General features: G+C 40.4%; 1 protein-coding gene across 2 annotated transcripts in view; it reads right to left on the bottom strand.

Moving 5' to 3' along the window:
- Window positions 1–26,294, bottom strand: part of ABCD (ATP binding cassette subfamily D) — a 92,493-nt gene that overhangs the window by 14,725 nt on the left and 51,474 nt on the right. For both annotated transcript variants that reach the window (XM_028309306.1, XM_028309307.1), the window contains 7 exons: window positions 25,919–26,058; window positions 24,983–25,155; window positions 22,404–22,575; window positions 21,849–21,958; window positions 20,941–21,100; window positions 19,593–19,746; window positions 17,830–17,982 (listed from right to left, as the gene is read on the bottom strand). In XM_028309306.1, the coding sequence (XP_028165107.1) occupies window positions 17,830–17,982; window positions 19,593–19,746; window positions 20,941–21,100; window positions 21,849–21,958; window positions 22,404–22,575; window positions 24,983–25,155; window positions 25,919–26,058 (1,062 nt within the window). The remainder of the gene's footprint in view (window positions 1–17,829; window positions 17,983–19,592; window positions 19,747–20,940; window positions 21,101–21,848; window positions 21,959–22,403; window positions 22,576–24,982; window positions 25,156–25,918; window positions 26,059–26,294) is intronic.

The raw sequence follows: 26,294 nt of genomic DNA on the forward strand, positions 1-26,294 counted from the left end.
GAGAAGTTTTTCTTTAGTCTCACTATGTAGACTAAGTTATGTATACTACCCAATTGTGCATACCCAATTATACGCACATGAAGTAGCTAAGTAAGTAATACTTAAAAATTAATTATGATGGATGTTACTTTACTTATTATTATTACCTAATTAAAAGGATGTATTAAATAACACGTAACACGTGTCGGTACTGAGTTAAGTAATTTAATTTCCTGGTAGACTCAAAGGTTTCTCTGTAACGAGTCCCTTAAATATTAATAGACCTAATTTATTAACGATATTACGAACGATCCAAAAAAACCCTATATACATTTCTCTTAATACCCTTCTGCACAATGAAGTAATAACTTAGTAAGGGAGACCGAGGAGAGTTGTGACATTGTCGATTTTAGGAAACAGCGAGCTCGCAATAGCGCCTATTTGTTAGCTCGATACTTGAACTAAAACACGCATTTTTAAGGCTGATATACACGTGTTAAATGTTAAGTAGGTTACTAAATTTTAACTTGTTAAATGGTAAGTAGGTAACTAAATTTTAACTTAATTTTAAATCTATGTCAAAACGTATTTAAGTAGTCAAGTTCTCGTTTACTATGAAACTGCTTGTGAAACCGTGTTAAGTGACAAGCCAGCCCACCAACTTACCAGAAAAATTAAGTTAACATTTAACTACTTAATACGTGTAAGTAAATTAGCCTTTACGGACCTCGCAAGTAGTTAATAAGTTCCAAAAAATCGACAATGTCACAACTCTGTCACAACTCTCCTCGGTCTCCCCTTCCATTTTAAACCTTCCTAGCCCTAATATGTTTTACCGTAATATGTTTTAGCCTCTGTCCGCCGGAGATAGCAGATTGCTATCATAGCAGAAGGGCTTTCGGAGGAAACCTAAGGGCAAAATTATCACTACTTACAATGTGCGAAAGAGCCTTTATACTTTCGTTCGATCTATGTTACAGAAATGAGAACTCTTCAATGGGTGCTTGGTGTTGATAACGTACTTGTTAAAACACTAGCTTTTGCCCGTGGCTTTGCCCGCGTGAAATTCAGTTTGACTCAGAAAATCCGACTTACGGTCGGTTCACACATGTCTCCGTTTTACTGTTCCGTTTTATCATGTACGTTTTTTTTTCGTCGATGTATGTATTACTGTATACAGAATACTGTGTGATGTGTGAAGTCGCTCATACAACTACATACGCCATCGACGAAAAAAAACGTACACGTTAAAACGGAACAGTAAAACGGAGACATGTGTGAACCGGACGTTACTTGACACTTAAGCTGGGTTGCACCATCTTACTTTTACTTTGACAATCTTCAAAAATCTGTCAAGCTCTATACAAAAAACACCGGTTATTGTTAGATATAGTTAGTACGGGCAAAGTTAGGTGGTGGAACTCAGCCTTACCGTTTTAAATTAACTATTTGACAATTGTATAATTAAAGGCCTGCAGTAGCCATAATCTCACTCTTGCTATACATTTGCAAATCTAGCACTGTCTAGCCTAATTACTCTATGTAACGTAGCCGATGCATCAATCAAAACGATTATTAACACGGTAATATCGCATTACCGAGGTTTAGATTCTTTTGACAGCTCATTAACTTACAACAATAAGGTGCAGATTAGTTTTAAAGATAAGGCGTTTAATTTACTTCATCGCTGCCACGAAAAGCCTGCCGAGAAAAATCCAAATATTTAGACAGAGAGCAGAAAACGTTTCATTGTTACAATGTCTCTTAGTACACAATGTAGCTGAAATGTTACAACTTACTTTCAAGTGTAGCTTAATTTAAAGTGAAATCGCAAGTACTAACTGTAAGTAATGGAGCCATCTTGCTAAGATTTCACGGTAGAGAGCAAACAAAGTTAACTATTTTATTTCAGTTCAAATTTTAGATTAAAATGTGCTGTTTACGAGTTCAGTTTTACGAACAATAGGCCATTATTAAATCCCACACAACTTTGCAATGGAAACTCTGCAGTAACATTGTTGGATTTAAATTTATCCATTTTGTCAGCGTAATTTACTTTTGTAGTTCGTTCGTTTCAGCCGAATGACGTCCACTGCTGGACAAAGGCCTCCCCCAAAGATTTCCACCACCATACGACCAGTCCTGCTGCTGCCTGAATCCAGACATTTGTAGTAACCTGAAGAATATTTAACTTAAGCTTATATTAATTTCAGCCAAACAGTGCAACTAAGCTTCTATTATTAACATCTGAAATGCAGTTATATCTACTTTCTTATTTATTTCTGCCCCAAAACCCCTATGACGCATCCCAGAAACCCCGTAGTGGAAGGTGAAATATTGACGTGCAACGCGACTCCTCGATGTTTTACTAAGCAAACATTTATTATCACGTCCAGACAGTTAATTACGGCGATCAATTCCCCCACCCTTCACCCCCCTCGGCGTAACAAACCAAAACATTCACCCCCCAATTTCTGTCATTTATCTTTCACGATACCCGGTGCCATCAACTCTGAAATTGCTAACTACATTTTTATTATTTCCGTGACGTATTTGTTTGGGAAACACATAATGGGGTATTGGTCAGTACATTGACCTAATAGGTGTAATACGTTACATAATCTAATTTAAATTGGAAATAAAAAACTTCTTTATTTATGCTTCTAGAAAGTCATCTGTTTTCATGAAGGTTAATTAAACAATACAGGGTAGAAAGTCGTTAAATTTGCGCTTACGTGAAGAATTACAGCCGCAGTACAATAATAATAAACAAATTATACCCCTTTCACACTGTTAAAGGTATTATAATTACTTATAAAGTCATAATATATAAGACGTCATTAAAGCAAGGGTTCCACGTAGGCGCCTGTGTAAACTTAACGAGGCTTTGTGCGGCATAACTTAGTACATTATTTCGTAAATTCTAAAGCCATAAAGGTTAGGTTTTATAACCGAAGTTGTATAATAAAGCATCGTAGAACAGTTTCCTTAACATACTTTGTCTCATCTGTGAAAGTGATGAATACTAAAAGGATATTCGCATTAACATTTAAGGCGCATGGAATGTAACACATGTTTATTAAATGATAATGTTTACGTAGTTAATCCAGCAGTCTGTCACACACAACCTTAAAAAAATAATTAGCAGTAGAGTAGGTATACCAAGATCAAAATGAAAAGCTTAAAAATACTTTTATACAATGAAGTCTTAAAGCTTACATAAAAGAAGATTCGTAAAGTACCTCACACAAGTATTTTCAGTAACACTTCGATTCCTTCTACGGAAAGCTGGAACTCCCGATACTGCGCTGTAACACATTTTGAATGAGTGAGTAGACATGGCACAGTGAGCCTGGCGCATTGCGCAATAAAATGCTATGCTCTCCATTGCTGCAAAAATAATGTACCATTTTCACGATACGAAAATACGAGTTACAACAGTTGGTCTGAAATGAGCAATATTTTTAATAAAGTTCAGATGTTCATTGTTTTACTACAATAATGTTGGAATATTAACTGCCATTTACTGCTCGAGAGTGGCTATTCAGACTTTTCAAAAGACTGCAGTGAATCGCTCGTAATTTCACGCTTCGGCGGCAAGTGGGGCATGCGTCCTTTGACGGCAAAGTTAATAATTGCACCAAACCAACCTGACCAGAATAAAAAATAAAATGAACATAAAATTCTCTTTTCAGTTAGGCGATTATCACACTGCACCGCGCTCCGCCGCGGTCCGCGTGGCGACTATAATATAACGAATCCCGCGCGCAAACGCGTTGTCAGTGTGTTGTGCCGCGCGTGTTTTCTATACAAACTGAGGTACTTGCATATAATGATTAAATCTGTCGTCCCGCGTACCGCGGCGGAGCGCGGTACAATGTGATAATCGCCTTATAGATAATTGAAAGCGAATAAAAAAGCCTGCAAAAAGCAGAACAACCCTGTCAAAAATATTTTATAAAATTCGCAACATGACCTATTAATTAGCCTTTAGCGTAAAAACGTATGGTTGTAACAACTTTTTTCTATTTATGTAGCCTAAAACAAGTGAGATACGTTAACATTACAGATTAGTTCACGCATCCACCCCACACGAATAAAAAGCGGCAGGTAAATAAATAAATCAAACTCGCAAGAAATCAATATTCTTCACACCGCCAAGATGTGCCGAAGCACCAAAATAACTGAGATCGTTAAAACGAAGCACCGATCAAATCGTTTTAGTGAGCCAAAAGGCCATAAAGATGTTCCGAAGTGAAATAAATCGCCGCCCAGAGAGCCGTGAGATATTATTTCACCATTTACTTCGGCTAATTGAAACATAACGATTTGTTTCCAAGATAAAGTAATTAAATTGGCTTAAAACTGGTTGTACGACTATTCAACTGGAAACAAACTGACAGATACTGGACCTAATTTACAATTAATGAAATGAATGGCACTTGGCAAACTGTGATAGGCTGTTGGATATAGGTACATAGAAGGCGGTTAAAATATCGTAATTCGTAAAGTCTTGACACCACAAAACTGACTATCGTAAGGTTTGTTACATCCTTCAAAATGTGCACAATGAAGGAAAGAAATTCCTATATCTACAAGTTCATGATTTCATTCAACCCCAAGCCTTCAAGGTTCAAGTATAGCCTACTCCATCCAATCCTCATCCAAGAATCTTAAGTTGGGTCTCAATAATTTCTCGTGAAATGTTATCAAAAGATGGCCATGGCCATGAATGGGCCATTCAATATGAAAAGGGAGAAATGATCCCTTAAGTATCTGTTTCAAATTGCTCCGAGATTTGAGATTGAGGTTTGACCCTATTGTCGATGAACTCAAGACGATTCATCGCACCATCAGCAACATAATAATATAATTTGGCAATGTATAAAGTCGTCAAAGCAATAAAAAGAGTCAAATTATGCCCATGTAAAAACCCCATACAACTCGGATATTGTCTGGCTTCAAACTGGAACATCCTATCCTGTAATACCAGATTTGGGCACACATCCCAGTTCATATAGCGCCAATTTTGTTTGACACAATCTCAAATGTCTTTATATCTGTAGGATTCCAATATTATTATGTTCTTGTCACTATCTGTACTTGTAATCTACATTCCATCTCTATACTTGTAATATTAATACTGTTCCTCCCTGGTAAATTATTTAGTATGCTCTCAAAAGAATTTGAACTCTTAATTTGTTACCTTGTATTGTATTCCCAGACAAAAGTTATGAATGAACTCTGTTAAAAAATATCGTTCCTTGCTAATAACATGCTAGAGGCACTGTACAATCCGTCATACATTGAATGTAATTTTTTACGCGCTCACTAGTGACGACGTTTGATGTAAACTCACACTCAGACCTCGGATTTGAGTTTGAGTATGTGGGATTAAATAGTTTTGCTCACTCATGTTAGATAGCCTACCTTTTAAGCTCTTAAAATATTTTTTATCACACTTAAGCTTTGCGTTAATTCGATTTCTTCCATTTCACTAGCATCTAAGAGCCTCTAATTTAACTCTCTTATTCTAGTTGCCTTGTTTCGGCACCGAACAACTCCCAGAGGGAATGTAATGTGTTCCGGCTAATGTAGGGTAAGGAAACTTTTGAAACGAGTTTTATTGGGCCGTATTTTTCACGGGCCAACCTTTCAGATCTCGTCTACAGATTCGGGCTTATCCTGTTGCGCTCATTAGGGTCCACCTCAAATTGCCCGCATGGATTTGCGGGTCACGTCTCAGTAAAGAGTGATGGCACTCTCCTTGGAATAATTTGAGGGCCATTTTATAAACTTGGTTGAATATGCCTCTTCAAAATGATAACGTAAGTAGGTATGTTTTTTTCGCTGTGAGTAAGACACGCGTTTTCAATTAGTAGTCTCAATAAAATAGCATTAGCTATTCTTATTGCGTGAGTTTTTTTCCCGTCAATTTCAGGCTAATCGCCTAAATCACTTAAGAGCTTTTAGGGTTGTCACGGACAGATAAACTTAAATACGAAAATGGTTTGTCTATTTTGCGAATGCAGGACTAGTTTTATAAACAACAGAATGTACTTAAGTATTACTTTATCTAGCAAAATAAAACTAGTATACTCGTATATGTAGACGTTTAAGGCACTATCATCTAATTCATCTCAAAATGCTTCTCTTCAAATAGCATTTTTACAAGCAAACGCATAAATACCCAGTGCTTTGTCTTTTCCAGACGTAAATCATGAAAATAATTCTGTTTTATTTATGAAAAACAAAGTTAAGCTCAGGATTTGCATACATCTGCGAGATTTAGTAAAGTTTCAGTTATTATTTCAGGCTGTCAATCTTAAATATCATCTTAAAGTGTTTCCATTTGTCTTGTCTTGCATTCAAACAATGACACCCAAGAATTCACTTCAGATAAGGAATCTTCTTTTAGCACCTATAAGTCCCGACGATGCTAACTTTGTAAACTTTAAATCCCACGTAAAGGGTGAAAGAGAAAAGCATAAAAGAAACCTTTCATATGAGCGAGCAGTAATACATATTGTATGTCGAATAGTAACACAAATAGGTACAGTTTTTGCACCTGTAACATCGAAATCTGACGATGAAAAATGACAACGAATTTCACTGTAAGTCGTCGTCGTCGTCGTCGTCGTTTCAGCCGAAAGACGTCCACTGCTGGACAAAGGCCTCCCCCAAGTAAGTAGTACTTATTAATTTCAATAGTGTTGTTTTGTATTGTGTATTCTATTATAATGTGAATATAAGCATAGCTTTAATGTATGTGTAAATGCTGACCAAAAATTTTAAGAGAAAAGTAGAAGGCCATTTCCACTGGAACCGCCTCTATGAAGGAAGCCTCTATGACTTCGTTCACCTCCTAACTGCGTCCACAGACAAATTTGTCTACGTGAAATTGTATTTTCCTCCAAAATAGCATTATGGAGAACTAAAACTCTTTGATAAAAGTCTAGAAATATTTATCAAAGAATTTGGTAACATCATCTTAGTCTATACCTTAGTACCTACGCCTCAGACGAAGATATGAATAAAATATCTCATTTCTACAACTAGGTCAGTAAACGACAAATTGGTATTAGAACCGGTGGTATTGGCAAACGTAGCTTAGATCTGATCGTCAACTTAGACCTACTTAACGTAAATTGGCTTGCGGATCCGTAATTGGGATAAACCTTCAGCCTTTCAGTTGACTGAAAGATTGAGGAAGATTGTGTGATTGATTGATGCCTATTACAGAATGTTGTCAAACCTACATCATTACATATTTACATACATGTACAGTCGACGGCACGTCAACGTAAAAACACTTCGGTATCTTATGTAATTGCGATAGGGGCGACTTTGCAACGAAAATGTATAGTCTGATGTGCTGTCGACTGTACCATCAAGTATATCCAATTAAACGTCATAATTTTGCTTCAATATGCAATTTCGGGAAGTCGTTAATTTGTACGTGGACTCAAGTGTAAATCGGGTCCATCAAGTAGAAAAGTATTCATTTCAGCGAATCGCATATTAATAATAAAAAAAGTTAGGTAATCTGCTTTAATAAGTGGTAACTCGCAAGTTAACTGCGGTAAGTAAAAAAGTAGGAGGGATAAATACATAGTGTAATTCGGTAACAATGTTTTTATTCCGGCGCAATAAATAACTTTGGTCCCTCCGTCCCTCTAAGTGCTCTCCCGAACTTATTACTTGGTTTTTGTAACCAAATCTTACCAAGTACCGACTGCTCAAGGAAACTCCTATTACTCTACGAAATTTCCCCTTATTGGAACTTCTAAAACAAACTTTACATTTGTGTACCTAGTTTCTGTGAAGTGTGTAATTTTATTTCGATGTGTTTCTAAACTTTATAAAATAGTAATTTTTTAAAATGTAAAACTAAACATATACCTATTCATAATAATCATACCTAATTTCAGCGAATAGCAGTGAGTCCACTAGGTATTAGATAAGCCCCCTAAGAAACGCCGCAAAGCACAATCTCCCAATTTTACGATGTTTTTCATCTAGGACCTTACATCAGAGAAAACTTTACTTAGGTAAATACGCCAAAGTATATCAAACTTTATAGATTTTCAAACGAGCAAACCAAATCGAATACTTATACGGGATAGTACTAACAATAATAAAGAAAAGTTGGAGCTTAGCGAAAGCAGAGAAGTAAAGTACTCTCAAAAATATTATCTGTTTCAGAAACTATGATCTCAATTTCAATGTAAAGTATAATAAAGTGTAAAATAGTAGCAATACTTTATTTCCATAATGTATAAAGTTTTAAAATCGCTTTGAAAATGCAGACAAGACGCTACGTAATGTATACTAAAAACTGTATGGACTGCAGACTACACAGTCTGTAAATGCAGATGTTTGAATGTTTCGTAATACCCGGGGAGTTTTCGGTTCACACTTCACCGTTACGCCAGACAAAACTTATTATTATTATGCAACAATGGTTCTAGTAATATATTTCTATTAACATAACACCAATTTTCTCTTGGGTTTTACTATTCGTAACATATTTACTTAGTTAATACTTTTTGATGAGTACGTACCCAGAGAATGAAATAATGAAACAATATTCAAGTGAATTTTAGTGAAACTAATGACGCAGTAACAGTTAAAGTTACATCTGCTAAATATTAGCTAATGAATATTAGTCTGACTCGTCCAGTGCAGCATTGGGTACTTTTAAGGGCCAACTCTATGCACCTCTGTAATACTTAGAGAATCATCATTCAATGAGAGAACTATATTTTGTCTGACTCTGGACTATTATTGTAGGTAGCTTAGTCACTACGACTCAGCTGGATATTTTTAAATTTCATCTTTAAAAGACCTTAAAGAAAAAATTTAAAACCTTGTTTTCATTAATTAATTTTGTAGAACCGTGGGTTGTTTTTGTTCAACAAAATGTTTGTCTGTATTTTTAAAATTACCAGAAGTTTAATTTTAACTTGCAATTTGTGAAAAATAAACAAGCCAGATAAAGTTAATGAGATTGAAATACGTGACTACTTTAGAGATTGGAGTAAACAAAGATCTCAGAAGGTGCAAAATCCGTTAGTGACAGGCATCCTATTGCACATGCAGTCTATTCTATTCTAAAATAAATTCTTATTATACCTAAGTATATGGGTTTTTCTAGTAAAAGCGACTAAGTTATCGTAAAATTTAAAGTCTTCGCATCATTAAAATCCATTCACTTTTATAAGTTGGCCAGATGGGTTGGGGAGGCCTGTGATGTTCGCAAACTCCCATAATCGCCTATTCTTCTCTACCAGAACCACATGACTATTACGAGATTTTTTAATACTTGCGGCCTTATCGGAGTTTATTAATTAATTGTTCCAAGCTTAGCACAACTTTTCTGAGCGTGTGTCAAGGAGATTATCTTATCATATTACGTTTTTTTACGGTCCCCTCTCGTACTTTATGGCTGTCACACATTATCCGTAACCATGACCTATGTTAGGCTGGTTTTAGAGTCACGCTGACGCACGCTGACCGTCAGCGCTGACAGCCGAAAATTAAATGTATGAAGCGTCGACGCCGAGCGATCAGCGTCACTCAGGAACATTCCCTTCAATTACATACATATTGATCTGTTAGCGCCTACGATCAGCGAGCGGTCACCCGCCTTACCTTTACATAGTCATAAATGTCATAACACACAGCTCAGCTATTTCACAGTAAAAACACAAACACAGTAGAATAGCCTCAAAAGTCAGTAAGTCTACATTAGGTCGCCGATTCTCCAAGCAAACCGGGTTTATTGCGGAAGGCGAGTCGCCGTTTTATTGCTCTCGATGTAGGCAACGTTTGCCTAAGGTTGAATGCGGTTTCTATTCCAGACTAGTGGAAAATTTCGTGAAATTATATGAAAACACGTTCGCTACCAGTTAGGGCATATTCAGTAGGTAAGTATGTCTAAGAAAAAACTCCAGAACACCGTTCTAAGCAGCTGTTTCTTATTTGTGTTATAAACGCGTGAACAATGTTTCATTTGTATTTAATGTATCGTGTAAAGGTTTTTATTTCCCGTCGTCGTTTTTTCGTTCATGCATCAAAAGTGCCAACAGTATTTTAATGTATGGGAACCCTTCGTCTGCGAGTCAGCCAGTACCTCTAGTAGGAAAAACTTTCGAGTTCGTTTCGTTGCGTATTCAAAGTGTCATCGAAAAATTTTGTATGAAAAATTAAACAGCGCCCCCTATATTATAGCCGCCCTAGGGGGCGCTGTTTAATTTTTCATACAAAATTTTTCGATGACACTTTGAATACGCAACGAAACGAACTCGAAAGTTTTTCCTACTAGAGGTACAGCATTCAGTTTTTGTTTTTTTTTTATATCAATATAAACTTTTACATTAATTTTTCACTTTATGTGTTAATCACAGCTCTTACCTACCTTACAGAATAACTTGAAAATTACCTAAACAACTATTATTCAAAGGCGTAATTTTATAAGCTTCCTAAAACGCCCAACATTAATATGATTTAATATCTATTTTATTACTTCCCCGTCCCACGTTCCTGCGAAATAGGATACTTATTTTAACAAACTATTGCTTGTAAGGTTTATTTAGAGGTATTTTGTGGACAAAACACTCATAATCCCCTAACGATAGGCCTCGGAAAGCCTTTGTTTTAATGTACAAAACAACTATATTCATCAACCCTAAATAATAGTTAATGTTAAAATATTAAGTTTTAGAAAGAAGAGATCACGTAGTAATGTTGTATTTATTATAATTTATGCTTTATCTATGAGTAGGTAAGACACTTAATCTATGTTTAATATGATAGTGATATTTAATACTAGCTTTCCGCCCGCGGCTTCGCCCGCGTGGAATTTTGTCTGTCACAGAAAAACTTTATCGCGCGCGTCCCTGTTTCAAAAACCGGGATAAAAACTATCCTATGTTCTTTCCCGGGACTCAAACTATCTCTATGCCAAATTTCATCAAAATCGGTTGCGAGGTTTAAGCGGGAAAGCGTAACAGACAGACAGACAGACAGACAGACAGACAGACAGACAGACAGAGTTACTTTCGCATTTATAATATTAGTTGGGATAGTTGGGATACAAGGACAGATTTTTTGTTCCGTTGAGATGGGCAGGTATATAATTATGTCCTAAAAAATATCCACACGAAGGTGTGTCCAACAGTTCTTCCGTGATAAATGATACCTGAAATGAACTGTATTTATCAGTGGTCTTTAGTACGCTATAAGCTCTACTATTGTGAACAAACTTTAGTTTTGTTTTATAGCGAACTCCGAAGAGAAAATACCACAAAAATACAAAGTAACAAATATTTTAATGCAAAAAAGCCGCACTACACCATACTAGCTAAAGCCTAACGACCCATCGTCCTTTCCTTTCAAAAAATATTTTGAAATGCGTGCTATGTGGATTTTTTCATTTACCATTTGTATAACCTTTTATCGTGTTTTTAAAATGTCTGAACTCAAATATGTTTTGGTAAAAATTCAGTCTTGTTTACCTAGATTTCCATGACCGAATAGCTCAGAATACAGAATAGCAATAAAATATTGAAGTTAATGTCGCGGACATTTTAAAATGTATTTTGGATTTCATCTTTCTGTTTTATGGGCACAACATCCTATTCCATCGTCGGGCTGTTCTCGTTCTTTAAATTATTATGAGGGTCATTAGGGCTGGAGAATAACTGTGTTCAAATAATACCAAGTATCAAGATGTTTTTTTTTTCGGATCGACTATGCTGACATGAGCGGTTTTCTCAGCTTCACCGGGCAATAGGAGAGCGCAGATGGCTCTCCGAAATAAATGTTAGAAATGCTTCTGCTTTCTTATAGGTAGTTTGTTCGCTTTCACTGCCCTAGACAAATGAACATTAATTGAGACAGTTTCATTCTGAAATCGCTTGATCTGATTTTTTTTTATTTCAGTCAACTGCACGTCGCGTACTTACTGGTCAATACTGCTAATACTGGTCAAGCCGTGAGTACATAATGTAACTCATTCATAAATGTCGCGTTAAGTCCCGTGTCTTTCTATTTTAGTTGAAATTGAACGCGAAAGTTTAAAATCTTATAAAATATATCACAAGCGGCTACATATCCACTAACACGGCCATACAAGTGGTACTGCAACGGTGTTGCAAGTCATATGGGGACACATGTGGCACGCAAACAGAAACAAAAGTGTTCCCCCGCGCACACGTGCACGTGAGAACTGAGCGGGACAGAATTAGCCGGAGTCTGGGTATAAGATGGGATGAATACCATCTAATACATACTAAGTACCTAACTACAGATTATGATGATGTTATTAGGTGTAATTTTTTACATTTCGGAATATAGAAAACCACATAGTAAGGGTTACAAAAGGTTACAAAAATGTATTATGCTGTCGACTCTACAAGTCCATATCACTTAAACGAAATTAATATACGAGAAGTACATTAATAATGTAATACCTAATGTATCGCCGTTGATTTCCCAAATAAGACGTACCGAACAGATTTTCAGCATCACAAATACCGCTTTTACTTATAAATAAAAAGCTCTCCTTATATTGAATTTCAATGACGCTTTGTTTTTCCATCAACATAATACTGTTAATTTAGATCTGTACTGTAGTTGGAGCTGTTTGAAATATAATGCACGTAACAAACATCCCGCTGCCGCTTTTAATACACGTCGCTACAAATTAGGTTCAATATTAGGGCTGTCACGTTGTAAGCGCTAAATAGATCTAATTTAAACACATTATGCAGCTTAAAGTCTTGGGTATTTTAAGCAGCTTTGGAAACGCGTCAATGGATAACCAAAATGTTGTAGAACATCTCACGAAATCACACCATAAGAGCGCATTCACATTAGGGCGTTAGAAGCGCGACAGCAGCGCGGCAGCAGCGTTTTTATAATGTGAAAGCAGGCATCCGCTGTCAAGCTGTCATATAGTATGAAATTATCGGCAGGGCGTCTGTCGCGCGTTTGTCGCACTGCTAAAGTTGCCTAAATGTATAAGCGCTCTTACTCAACAAGAGTTGTAAATAAAAAGGGACATAAAGTAGGTTTGTTATCAGATAATATTGTATCACTCATTCCCATAACTTATTATTCAATAGATAAACAAATATACATCAGCATCGTACGACTCAAAGGAACCACCGGACTCTCAGTGCATAAATATTTACCACCTGGGCATCTAGTGTCTGTTTTATGCAAAGATGCGACCTTTCTCTGGAAGGTACAGATAACAATAGCCCTAAGGAGTACTGGCACTCTGCCCAGTGCGACACAGAAGCAAGTTCTAGACTTCAAGAGCATTCTAGAAACTCAACTCTGATTGCACTCAGTTGCGAAGTTGGTACAACTTCGTTCTGAGCAAAAGTTCGCTTTGCTTCCAAGTAAGACTGAAATATTGTTTGTACGGAGAATATTAGAACATCAAGGAGGGCTTAAAAATGGCGTTTGAGCTTAGCTACTCGGCCAACAAAACTTCAAAAATTTTAAACCAAGGCTGTATCCTCACTCGTTCTGGCTTATACATGAACAAAGAAAGATATAAGACGCACTTCACCCAAACATAAAGGCAGAAGAAGTATTGTATCCATGTCGTTCTAATTCACATCCAAAAATTCTTACACCAAATGGCTATCGTAATGGCGAACTCAGGAATGACGCACTTCACTCGAGCACAAAAGAAGAACAAGTCTGAACCTCACTTTAATTCACCACCAAAAATTCTTACGCTAAATTATGGCGAAGTCGCGGCCTTTCTCAAGAACGGGATGGCACATCATAGCACAGAATAAATACTAATACTACCATAGTAGCCCTAGAGCTGGCAGCGAGCCAACGCGACACCGTATCCCGGATTCCCGAGTAAGATAGATTACAGAGCAGTCTCCCGCCAAAAGAAATCGCGCCATTTGCGATATTTACGACTATTTTGGTAAAACGTTAAGAAATCAGAAACGGGATAATGTCACGATTTGTTTGGGTAAGTAGTACTTATTTGTCTACGCTCGCATATTTATTCGACGGTGTGCAGATGTCTTTACCTGTAATAGTTTTTGTTCAGTCAAGGAGCTGAGTTTTCGGTTTATAGGAAACTTCTTGAATTTATTTCACACATTATAATTATGTTTATTATTTATTTTAAACACGATAATTTATATTATCATTATAATAATACAATATTATTTTTGTGTTTAAAATCGAGCCCCAAGTAAAGTCCAGCAAGGTCCGCTCTTAGCTGACATTTCTTCTTCTTCAATTTCTTAAATCTACACTCGGCATCAAATAAATCGCACCTCCCGCGACAAGCACTTATCAAACGTATGCATCCCCACTTCCCACCAACATTGGTACCATTTGAAAGCCTAGTTCTAAACTTCATTTCATTAAAGGAAAGGTTTTTACCCCAAAATGTGTCTTTACAAGGATCCAGAGTCACTTCTTCAAAAAATAGGTAGTTACGGTATAGCCATTTTTTATGACTATAAAACTGTTAAGTTGGGATTAATCGCTATCCATCTGTGAAAGAGGACACGTGAGATCTTTATTTGGTTTTATAACCATTAACCTTTTGCTTCCACATGAACGCTTTTTCAGGATCAGGTGTGATGTGTTCATTCTTTTGTGTGTTATTGTCATGCAAGTATTATTGGTTTTGGGCTTTCAATTGCGCCAGCTCGACCAGGTTTGATCTATTGTGGCAGCCCTTGTCTTTAGAGTTCACTGTTTAGTCCCGTTGAGTCTATAAATTTCCAGATTCTTTGGAGCGTGATATCTGCTATCTCATCCGGGTGCATGATGTGTCGCCCGAGATGGATACTTCTTTTGCTCATAAGCGTAAGCTTAAGTAGGTAACTAAATTTTTTACATGATTTTTCTGTCAAGTTGGTGGGCGGGGCTTGTCACTTGACAAGTTTTTACAAGCAGTTTCATAGTAAACAAGAGCTTGACGTTTGGAATAAGTTAAAATTTAGTTATGATGCAATTTGATCACTTAAAATTAAGTTAAAATGTAGTTACCTACTTAACTACTTAATACGTGTAAACTAGCCATTAGTTGGTAATAATATAGTTGGGTATTAGGCTTCAATCGTCAGCTTTAAAATGTCCAACGCTAGATAAAGGCCTTTCTAAAAGATTTTCACTACCACAGATCTTGAATCATTGCCAAATAAAAGAAGAGGTGTCTTGTAAAATCATCCAAAAATGTTATATTGATCACATATTCTGTATTATTCCTCCATAGGATGTGAAAATCTTTGGGAGAGGCCTTTGTCCAGCAGTGGACGTCTTTCGGCTGAAACTACGACGACGACCTGCATAACATAAATGAACCACACCTTCACTTTTCCCGTGGTTATGGTAAAAAAAACTTCAGTCACCAGTCCTCCAGCTCAACAGGAGCGTAGTTTGGAGACTAATAACACAACTGGAGCATCACGTCGTAGCTACTTATTTCAACCAAATGCTGTTCCAGCAGTAAACAAACAAAGGCCGGTTGGCTTGGCTATATCGGTTACCAGCTTAGAAAATGAATGAGCTGATGATAATAATGAGTCATTAGATTGAGATTATGTCATAAACTGCATTTAAACATGAATTTGATTTATTGTTTGTTAAAAAAAATGAATTTTAGCGAATGTTTTTCGATAATAAAACGCAAATCCAGGAAACGTTTTTATACGANCCGCTTCAGAGTTGTGTTGAACCGCGTTTGCCCAAATCCCAGACCAAAATTGTTTTAGTTCTTCTTGTGCTGGTGCTGAATTACTATCAGTGGTGGTATTTGTATTTTGTGTTGCTAAGGATATTTGCCTGTAGAATTGCTTCTCGTTGTTTATAAATAATGTATTCTGTTTTTTCCGTAGCGTACAGTTATTATATCTCTTGAGTCGACTAACAGCTGCGTTCAATTTCTGTTTTAATGTATCTAAAATTTGTTGGTCATTGGTATTGGGTTCTTCATGTCGTGAATGAGTGGAAAATGTTTGTCTAATACGGGCTACACGAGCGCTGAGTCTACAGCTTCTATTTCCGCCTATATATTCAGTGATTTGGCCTATGTACTTTCTCAGATCGGCAATTTTATTATTTAGACGTTTTTGCCAAAAAGGCATCCTATTCTTTTTTGGGTAGTTATTACCGTCGCTTTGATAAATTTTGGCTCCGTTACTAACTACTGCGGCGTAAGCTGCACAGTAAATAAGAGTTTGTGTTGTCATGAAATCATCGTCACTAGTAAGATATGTTGGTATTAACTCTGTGTTTATGTAATCAACTATGTATCTCAACTTTTTTGTTACTCTTTGCTTTGGTATGCGTGGCCTTTTAGTAGGATCAGTGTGTGTATACGAATTTAAGGCAGTTTTAAGTGTGTCAGTAATTTTTGTGTTTAGTTTTTCATCTTTAAATTGGCATGTTCGTTGAATAGTTTCTTGTGATCTTTGTGTAGCTTCTTCATTTTCATGATTTGGTGGATTAAAATGTTGTGATATCATGTCGTTCTCTGTTAGGATATTGTTATATAGCTCTTCTGATTGTAAAATGTGATTTTCAGTAGTATTATTAAAATTTTGTTGACTATCAGTGCAATTACTAATTTGTTGTGGTTCTATGTCATCATTAAGTAAGAGATCTGTTTCTACTTCCTTTCTAATTTCGTTTAACTTTTCAGCTGCAATTAGTTTATTATTGACAATCACTCTCCGTTGATCTGCAAACCTTTGTTCTGAAATATGCGCCAATTGAGGATACTGTTCAATTAATTGTGTATGTAGTAATTTTCTATAGCCTGTCGTGTTGGTCTCCATCTGTGTTATTTTATAATATATTCTCATAATCGCTTCATTAATTTCGTCATTCCATCGCATTCTAATATTATTTGTATTTTCTTGTGTTTGTTGATCTTCATATTCACTATTGCTTTTCAATATTTCTGCTGCTTCAGCTCGAATGCTTTCAAGTGTTTGGGTATCTAATAATTTGCAACGTAAGATTGCTCGTCTTTGATCTCCCACTCTTTGTTTAGACACTTTCATCTCGGGAAACTTTTCTGTGAATTTTTGATGCAGGATAGTCAGATAAGTTTTAGTTTTGGTTTCAAGTTTGGTTATCAGTAGATATGTACGCCATATGAAGGTATTCATTTCTTGGGTCCATATTTTTCGCGTACGTCTGCCAGTCTTGGTGGGCGCATGATCTACGAGAACAACATTCTCATCTTGCGCAACATCCAAGGTGGGTGATGATAAAGAAAAACTTGAGTTTGGAGTTGTATTCAAATATGACGGGGGGGAGGATGCTATTGAAGGGAAAAGAGATATTGATGACGTCGGGGAAGCGACATCCCGTTCGGCTGTAGTAGACTTGTCGATGGAAGCCCGCCTGCTCAGCTCCGCATCGCCGATGGACCGCATGCTGCTACACCCAGCACCGGCTCCAGGTGCGCCTCGGCTACCTCCAGGCAGCGACTGCGACGGATCACCGAGATCGGCTGTAATATACTTATCGATGGAAGCCCGCCTGCTCAACTCCGCATCGCCGATGGGTTGCATGCTGCCACATCCAGCACCGGCTCCAGATGCGCCCCGGCGACCCCCGGGCAGCGACCGCAAATTGTACTTACTTAACGACATTCTCCATGATGGGTTTGCCATTGCCCTGTTGGTCACCCGAATAGTAATTTCATTGCGAGTGTCCGCCCCCCACGTGGCTTAGATGGTCAAGCACGGACGAAAGGTTGGACTTTGGGGGGCTTATTATTATTATTATTATTATTTCCNTGCAAACGCATATAATCCGATGTCTAATAATGACGTATCTCACCTCTGCGGTATGTAGAACATGATGGGCCTGCTGGTGCACTGGTCGTGCGTGTCCAGGCTGGTCTCGTCTGCGCAGTGCGCGCACTCACAAGGCTTCGGCACGGACAGCTCGCCGCCGAACACTGGCCAGAGACCGGAGATTATGCGGAAGAGGCTGGAGGGAAGAGGGTAGATTATAGGAGTTAGTTTTGATTGGCTTATGCCTGTTTTCACCATCAATCGCTAATTTTTAAGTGACCTATGGTATAGCCTGACCAGGAACATAAAAACCCTGGCATAGAGGCGCGTCAATTGCATTTGATAGTGCAACACTGAGTACAGTCGTACCTGTGTTAAATTAATAGGCTAACTTTAGGTATCAGGATTCTGGATTACGGGCTAATTTGATATTTTCATAAATTAACGAAAAAATATTATTATAGGTAACCTGGTTTAAATAAATTAAATGAAACCATCAATCGAGTTAGTAGGATTTATTTTATTATTCGTCAATAATCAAATTCAGAACTTGAATATTCAACTGCAATGTCTGCTCATGTTCGCTTCTTTCCCAATTCCATAAAATTCAACACTTAGAAAGTGACATAAAACATTAAAATAGGTAGTTGAAACAAACCACAGCTAATTTTCATAGTGGACTGTACTATACGATAATTTGACAACCTTTGTCGGAAACATTATTCAATGAAAATATTGTCCGAACCCTTAGTATTTCTCCTCGACAAATACTTTAACACATTGTGAACCACTTTTCTTTCACGACTATAAAAATATTTTAGTTTAATTCACAAAATCAATTGCGCACATTTAAAATAAAGTTTGTTTACACTTTGACAGCAATAGACTGACATGCAAGGTGACATGTCAATGAAGTTTTCAGTTACTGTTGCCATTAAAAGAAATTAGTACCATTAGTTTTCCGCAACATGGCGAGGGTTTTTATGTTCCTGGTCAGGCTATAACTAATAAAAGGAATTTTGTTTACATAGGGGTCACTTAAAAATTAGGGATCGATGGTGAAAACAGGCATTACTCTTTACTTGACTATTCTTTTTCATAATAAATCCTATCGTTTTAACACTCGCCAGTTGGCGCCATTGTAGAATAAGGTGTTGGCACTTGCCGTTAGTGCCATTGTTAAGTATTAAAACGTTTTTTTTTACTACTTTACTGCAATCATTCTATCGGTTTATTAGAGTAGAACTACACTGAACTGTCCTTTATTTGACACTGACAGGGGGCCACCGTCTATAGCGGATCGCTAGTTCCGATTTTTGCCACGGTGGAAACCATGTAGTTGGACGAAGATAGTGGCGCCCTTCTGTCAACGTCGTCGGTGGGACATTTCAGTGTAGTTCATCTATAATGTAAATTTTGGAGCACGAAGTTGTGTATTTTATTTAGTTTCGCTGCTAAAATATTTCGTCATAGAAGCGTACTACCAACGTAAGTATTTGTAACGTAAGTAGGAGTTTTGGGCTGACACTGTGTAGGTTTGTTGTCGACACGAAAAGAAAGAAGAACGTAAGTATTATTCGGATCTTAGTGATCGCGACCCGATAGGCATACTATGTAGTTTGCGGGGTTTCTAAACAACATCGAAAAATGTACTGTCGAAGTTTGTTTGCAGCAACAAAAAAAAACGCACATCTCATCGTTGTCTTACAGCAGTGATAGCTTAGCTTTGCTACATTGCTTACGCGATAATGCATGTACAAAAAACATAAGTCTAAATACGCATACGACGTCGTAACCCCATCGTACCTGGACTTCCCACAGCCATTCGGGCCCACGATGAGCAGATGCGTGCCGGGCGCGATGTGCAGCGACACGCCCGACGCCACGACGTCGCAGGCCGGCGTCACGATGGGCACGTTGCGGAGCCGGATGGACAAGTCGTTGGTGTACATTATCTTGCCTGTGGAGAAATGGGGCATAAAATAATGTATTGATGCTTTTAGTTAGACTTCTGGTGTGGTAGTTAGGGTTCTTACACACGAACAGCATTTTGCTGTCGACGCATGTAACTGCAGTCGACGTCAGAAGGCGACGGCTAGCTGTCGACATGCTGCCGACGTGCTGTCGACGCGTTCGCGGCTGCCGCCGGCAGGTGGCGACAGCTAGCCGCCTCCGCCATTTTGAAGGTCAACTGTCAGTAGTCCAGGAGCTTACACGCACACCTAATGAGTTCCGAACAAATTGATTCGGAATTGCTAAAAAATTAGTGCTGTCAAAAACAATGAAATAATATGGAACTCGAATTTAGAAGGCTACCATAATAAAACATTAAAAAATAGAGCATGGGCGTCGGTGTGTGTAGTCTCGTTCTCTATTCAATAACATTTCTTAAACCCACAATGACCGGTTCTTTCTCTTTCGTCGACGACGACGGAGTAATGCAACAACAGTGTTTCTTCAATGAAATCCATTTTCAACTGGCTGGCTCCTGTACAAAGACGTACGCCGACACGGTCGTCGCAGCAAGCTGTCGACTCGTCGACGTCAGACGTCGACGTGTCGACAGCTTGCTGCGGGCACGTCGACGGCTAGCTGCCGACAAGTGACGGCGACTGCGGTCGCCTTTGCTGTCGTCAATGTGCTGCTCGTGTGTAAGAGCTCTTAAAGTCTGCAAGGTTTCTATTTTTTTATTACCTACCTTACTTATACTATGCCTGTCCTAGAGATTCCATAGTCTGTAGATAAACAGACCAACTAATAGGGTCATGCGGCGGGCACGCGCTCTGTGCAAGTTTCAGTGCGTTAAAACCTGTTTAATTAATTCAATTTAGCGCAGACCCTTGGGATGTTTTTAATATCGTACGGACGCGGGATTGCCCCGCAAGCGTGACACCCGCTTATTATTAAGAACACCCTAAACTGCACGTGGCACGTGCTGTCGGTCACGGAAGGTGACTTGAAAGGCCGCGGGCGCGACGTGCTGGCCCGTACACAAACGGTGCACAGGTTATAGCGGACACCTTAAGGCCTGGTTTCAACGAAAGCTGAGCAGAGCGGATATTTTTCTGCAAAATTTTGCGGAGTTGTGCGGATCTCTGCTCCATTCCTTTTTGGTGGAAACTGGACCTAAGATGATGGTAAAGTGGTAACTTACCTTCTGGCACGGGCTGGCGGTCGCGGAAGGTGACCTGGAAGGCGGCGTGCGGCGCGGGCGCCACGTGCACGGCGCGCACGCAGCGTCCTCGTGCTACTTCCCCGAACACTTTCAACATGTCCGACACGCGCGTCGCGTAGCCCGCTAGCGTTACCACTTCCTGCGGACAGATTATTACATTCTTATCGTCTGAATAAACACGAGGGATTCAGGCCTGTCCACTGAAGACGCTTAGGTCTTGTTCCCACGGAGATATCCCCTTTTTTGCAGGACCTTTTACCGTTTACACGTTTGTAATGTCCCGCAGGCCACCACCAATCGATCAACATGGAAGTCATTGGGGGAGGCCTATGCTCAGCAGTGGACGTCCTATGGCTAAAATGATGATGATGATGAATGTCCCGCAAAAACTGATCTCTACGAATTTGGAATTCGAATTTCAAACACACACTTTACTTGACTGTTGTGTTCATATGACAGTCCAGTTTTACGGGACCCGGCATTACTGGATTGCCGTGGGAACGAGCTCTTAAGCCAGCTAAATAAATGACACCACATGATATGGAAAGCCGGCCCCGTGTAACTGGAATGTGTGAGTGCAAAGAAGAAGAGATCATCTGACTGGCTAGGCTGTCCCAAAAGTAAGAAGATAATTTATTCTACATAATTTTATTTAATTACAAAATTATCTGCTATTGTTACAAAAAATTACAACATTGTTGAAACAATTCAATTATGGACGGCAGCAAGTTCTTTTGGTCCTGCGAGCCGGATGTCATACGTCACCTTGTAGCTGGACATGAGGCGCTCGATGGCGTCGGCGGCGGAGTTGAGCAGGTCGCGTGACGTCATGTACTCGTGCCGCCCGGCCTGTGACATGGTCCTTCGAGCCGGATGTCATACGTCACCTTGTAGCTGGACATGAGGCGCTCGATGGCGTCGGCGGCTGAGTTGAGCAGGTTGCGAGACGTCGTCATGTACTCCGTGCGCGCGCTGATGCTTTCTGTTCCGTTCTGGCCTGTTGACAGATGTGACGGTTATTTTGGTCCTTCGAGCCGGATACGCAGGTATTTTTTTACGAGGGTGAAAATAATTGAAAGTGGTTTGGTAAAGATTTGCGTAAGACGGGGCCGGTTCGATGAGGGTTTCCTGAATTACGATTACCATATGGCGCCACTGGCAATTGCGACAGTGGCGTAACTGATGAGTGTAATATTAAGGATACCATCTATCATAATTTTATTTGATCTGTAACTTAATTTATAATTCCATTACAGAACTTTCCCTAGTATAACTAGCTGTGCCCGCGACTTCGTCATGTAAAAATCGTTTAAATATTGATCCTGTTTTCGCAACACTTCTCACTGATGCTCTGCTCCTATTGGTCGTAGCATAATGCTATAGAACCTAGTCTTCCTCGATAAAAGGGCTATTCAACAAAAAAATCAATCATCATTGCTCACCGTCCTTGCCGCCGGTGAGGATGGGCAACGCCAGCATGACCATGCCGGCGCCGGACCACACGTACTTCATGCAGAACTGCTCCAGCATGACGTACCACAGCTTCTGCTTGAACACGTGCGTCATCTGCGCCACCAGCGACTTGTACGCCGCTTGCAGTTGGCCGTGCTCCACCTGCAAGGGATATTCATTTTTAGTTCTTCTACTTCGCTGCGTGAAAAGAATCTCATTCCGTGCCCTATCAAGAAAACAATAGCCACAATAGTCCACCGGTGACAGTGACTGCCGATATGTGTCTATACCTAGCGATTGCAAAAAAGGTATTATAAAATAAGTTGTTTACTCTTCCGGTATTAATGAACTGATCTGAATCATTCAATGGAGGTCAACTGAACTTTTTTGATTTCTATATCTACCATTGAGGGTCAAAACAACTAAGTAATTTGTTCCTAGGGTCATCAGCAGGAAGATTTCAGCAGCATTTTGAGCACTGGCATATATCGCCAATTTTTTCCAATGTTGCGTACATTGGAAAAAATTTTACAAAGGAAGCGGTGTGGGACAACAGGAATATTGAGTTTTCTCCCGTTTCCTACCTTGTGTCCCCCATAGAAGGCGACTTCCTCCGAGTGCGCGATGAGCTTGGCATGCGCATGCCTCAGCTAGATCATCACAGTTGCCAGGAGTGAAGAGAATACGACTATATCCCCCATAAAAAGCAACCTCCCCCGAATGCATGAAAATCACCACAGTCGCTATGTATGACGTTACAAATGATCGCAACTATAACTGACCTTGTGTCCTCCATAGAAGGCGACCTCCTCCGAGTGCACTATCAGTGTCGCATGCGCATGGGGCCAGGTGGACAGATGACATCATAAAGGTAGCAGGAAGGCGCTGGACGCAGGCCGCTAACAATCGATCAACATCGAAACCATAAGGAGGACGTCCTATGGCGCAAATGATGATGATTATATCCCACCTTGTGTCCCCCATAGAAGGTGACTTTCTCGGAGTGCGTGATGAGCCTGGCATGCGCATGCCTCGACTGAACGCGATTAAAAACACCACCGCGAAGTGAAGAGACTATAGATCGTTCCATCCACGAAGACGCGCCCCACCGATGTTTGGTCTCGGTCGCGCGGGCTGCGGGGAGTTTGATCCGAACAATTCGTAAGGCATTATTGTAGTGTGCGTGTGCACGTGTGATCCATGAGATCACTCAAACATTAGCGGCAGAATGGTGGGGCGCCTCTTCGTGGATGGAACGATCTACATTCTATATGATATCCCACCTTGTGTCCGCCATAGAAGGCGACCTCCTCTGAATGCGCAATCAGAGAAGCATGCGGATGGGGCAGAAAAGTTCTCAAGTTTCGACCAGAAGGCGTAGCGTAGGCAGGCCTCCCACTAGGTGGACCGATGATCTGGTGAAGGTAGCGGGAAGAACCTGGATGCGGGTTTCGCAACATCGTTCATCATGGAAAACCTTGGGCGAGGCCTTTGTCCAGAAGTGGACGTTATTTGGCTGAAACGACGACTACTATTCTTGGGGCGCGTTTTCGTGGATGGAACGATCTATAGTCTGGTCTGCGAGCACGTAGAATTTCGTCCAATGACCCCAAGCTACCCATCCTTATCGCTCGCGCGTAATTATATTGCTGTCGCGACTGTGCGACGGGCGCCCGCAGTGAGTGTGCGAGCGCGCAGACCAGGCTTTATATGATATCCCACCTTGTGTCCTCCATAGAAGGCGACGTCCTCCGAATGCGCTATCAACCTGGCATGCGCATGCCTCAGCTAGATTATTATCAGCTAGATAGTGTGAAGAGATAAATAACTACGACTATAACAAACCTTGTGTCCTCCATAGAAGGCGACCTCCTCCGAATGCGCGATCAATCTCGCATGCGCATGCCTCAGCTGCGCCCGCATGCGCGCCTCCTCGCTGCCAGCGCGCCGAAGCGCGGCGACAGCAGGCGCAGCACCTGCCACCACCGTCGCTAGGAGTGGAGACTATGACTGTATCTCACCTTGTGTCCTCTTAGATAGAAGGCGACCTCCTCTTAATGCGCAATCAGAGTCACGAGCGCATTGGGCAGAAAAGTTCTCAAGTGGCGATCACGCGCCGGAAGACGTAGCGTGCGCAGGCCCCCCATTAGGTGGACCGATGATCTGGTGAAAGTCGCGAGAAGAACTTGGATGCGGGTTTCGCAAGACCGTTCATTATGGAAAACCTTGGGGGAGGCCTTTGTCCAGCAGTGGACATCATTTGGCTGTAACGACGACGACTGTTCGTGGGGCGCGTATTCGTGGATGGAACGGTCTATAGTCTGGTCTGCGAGCACGTAGAATTTTGGTCCAATGACCCCAAGCTGCCCATCCTTGTCGCTCACACGTAATTATGTTGCTGTCGCGCTCGCACACTCACTGCGCGCGCCCGTCGCACAGTCGCGACAGCAATATAATTACGCGCGAGTGATAAGGATGGGTAGCTTGGGGTCATTAGACGGGATTCTACGTGCTCACGGACCAGGCTTTAGATAGTGTGAAGAGATAAATAACTACGACTATAACAAACCTTGTGTCCGCCATAGAAGGCGACCTCCTCCGAGTGTGCAATCAGCCTCGCATGCGCATGCCTCAGCTGCGCCCGCATGCGTGCCTCCTCGCTGGCCAGCGCGCCGAAGCGTGGTGACAGTAAGCGCAGCACCTGCCCTGTTAGGCAGATCACCACCGTCGCTAGGCCTGGCCCTGTAAAAATATAGTACATTGTCAGTAAACAGTTTATTTTTACCATGGTGAATGGAAGCGAGCAGATTGATATCTGTTGTAACAACATTGAGAATTCATACATCATCATAGGACGTCTACTGCTGGACATAGGCCTCCCCCAGTGATTTCTATAATGCCGGTTGGTAGCGACCTGCATCCAGCGCCTTAAGAATGGGCAGCCCGAAGGATTAACAAGCTGAAGTGGCAATGAACAGGGCACATGGTACGCAGAACTGACGGCCAATGGGGCAGCAAGGTTCTGGAGTGGATATTACGTACTGGAAAGCACAGCGAGAGTTCATATGATACATAAATAAATATCATTTTAAATCGCCACTAATCAATTCAGTCTACTGCTGGAATACAAGAATAGTGGAGGTTGTCACTACTGGTCATCCGTCCGTTGCGAGTGTAACAGCTGTACAGGTGCGCCACTGATTGGTGAACACCGACACACAACAGTGACGACACCCACCGAGGAAGATGTTGCCCTTCATCTTGCTGGAGTAGCTGGCCAGGGTCAGCACGATGAGCAGCAGGTCGAAGCATTGGTCAGCGAGCTGTACAGGTGCGCCACTGATTGGTGAACACCGACACACAACAGTGACGACACCCACCGAGGAAGATGTTGCCCTTCATCTTGCTGGAGTAGCAGCAGCAGGTCGAAGCATTGGTCAGCGAGCTGTACAGGTACGCCACTGATTGGTGAACACCGACACACAACAACAGTGACGACACTCACCGAGGAAGATGTTGCCCTTCATCTTGCTGGAGTAGCTGGCCAGGGTCAGCACGATAAGCAGCAGGTCGAAGCACGGCTTGGTCAGCGAGCTGTACAGGTGCGCCACTGATTGTGTGAACACTGATACGTCTTCTGTCAGCCTGAAAGTTTATCATCATCTTTAGTTCTCCCTCCACTGTAGGAGCTAGAAACTCATTTACCAAAAGCAAATGCAGGACCTATACTCCTCACGCTTGCTGGATTTGTGGTTTTAGGAATCTACAAAAGCAACTAATGGAAAATTTGGCATACAATGTTCATCATCAGTTCAAATTCTTTATTGCTCCATGTTGGTATGCAAAGGTTATTGCTTGATAGACATAGACCCATAACATGG

The sequence above is a fragment of the Ostrinia furnacalis genome, unplaced genomic scaffold, assembly GCF_004193835.3.
Source record: "Ostrinia furnacalis isolate ACB-3 unplaced genomic scaffold, ASM419383v2 OfSCF2702, whole genome shotgun sequence".
Taxonomy (NCBI): Eukaryota; Metazoa; Arthropoda; class Insecta; order Lepidoptera; family Crambidae; genus Ostrinia; species Ostrinia furnacalis.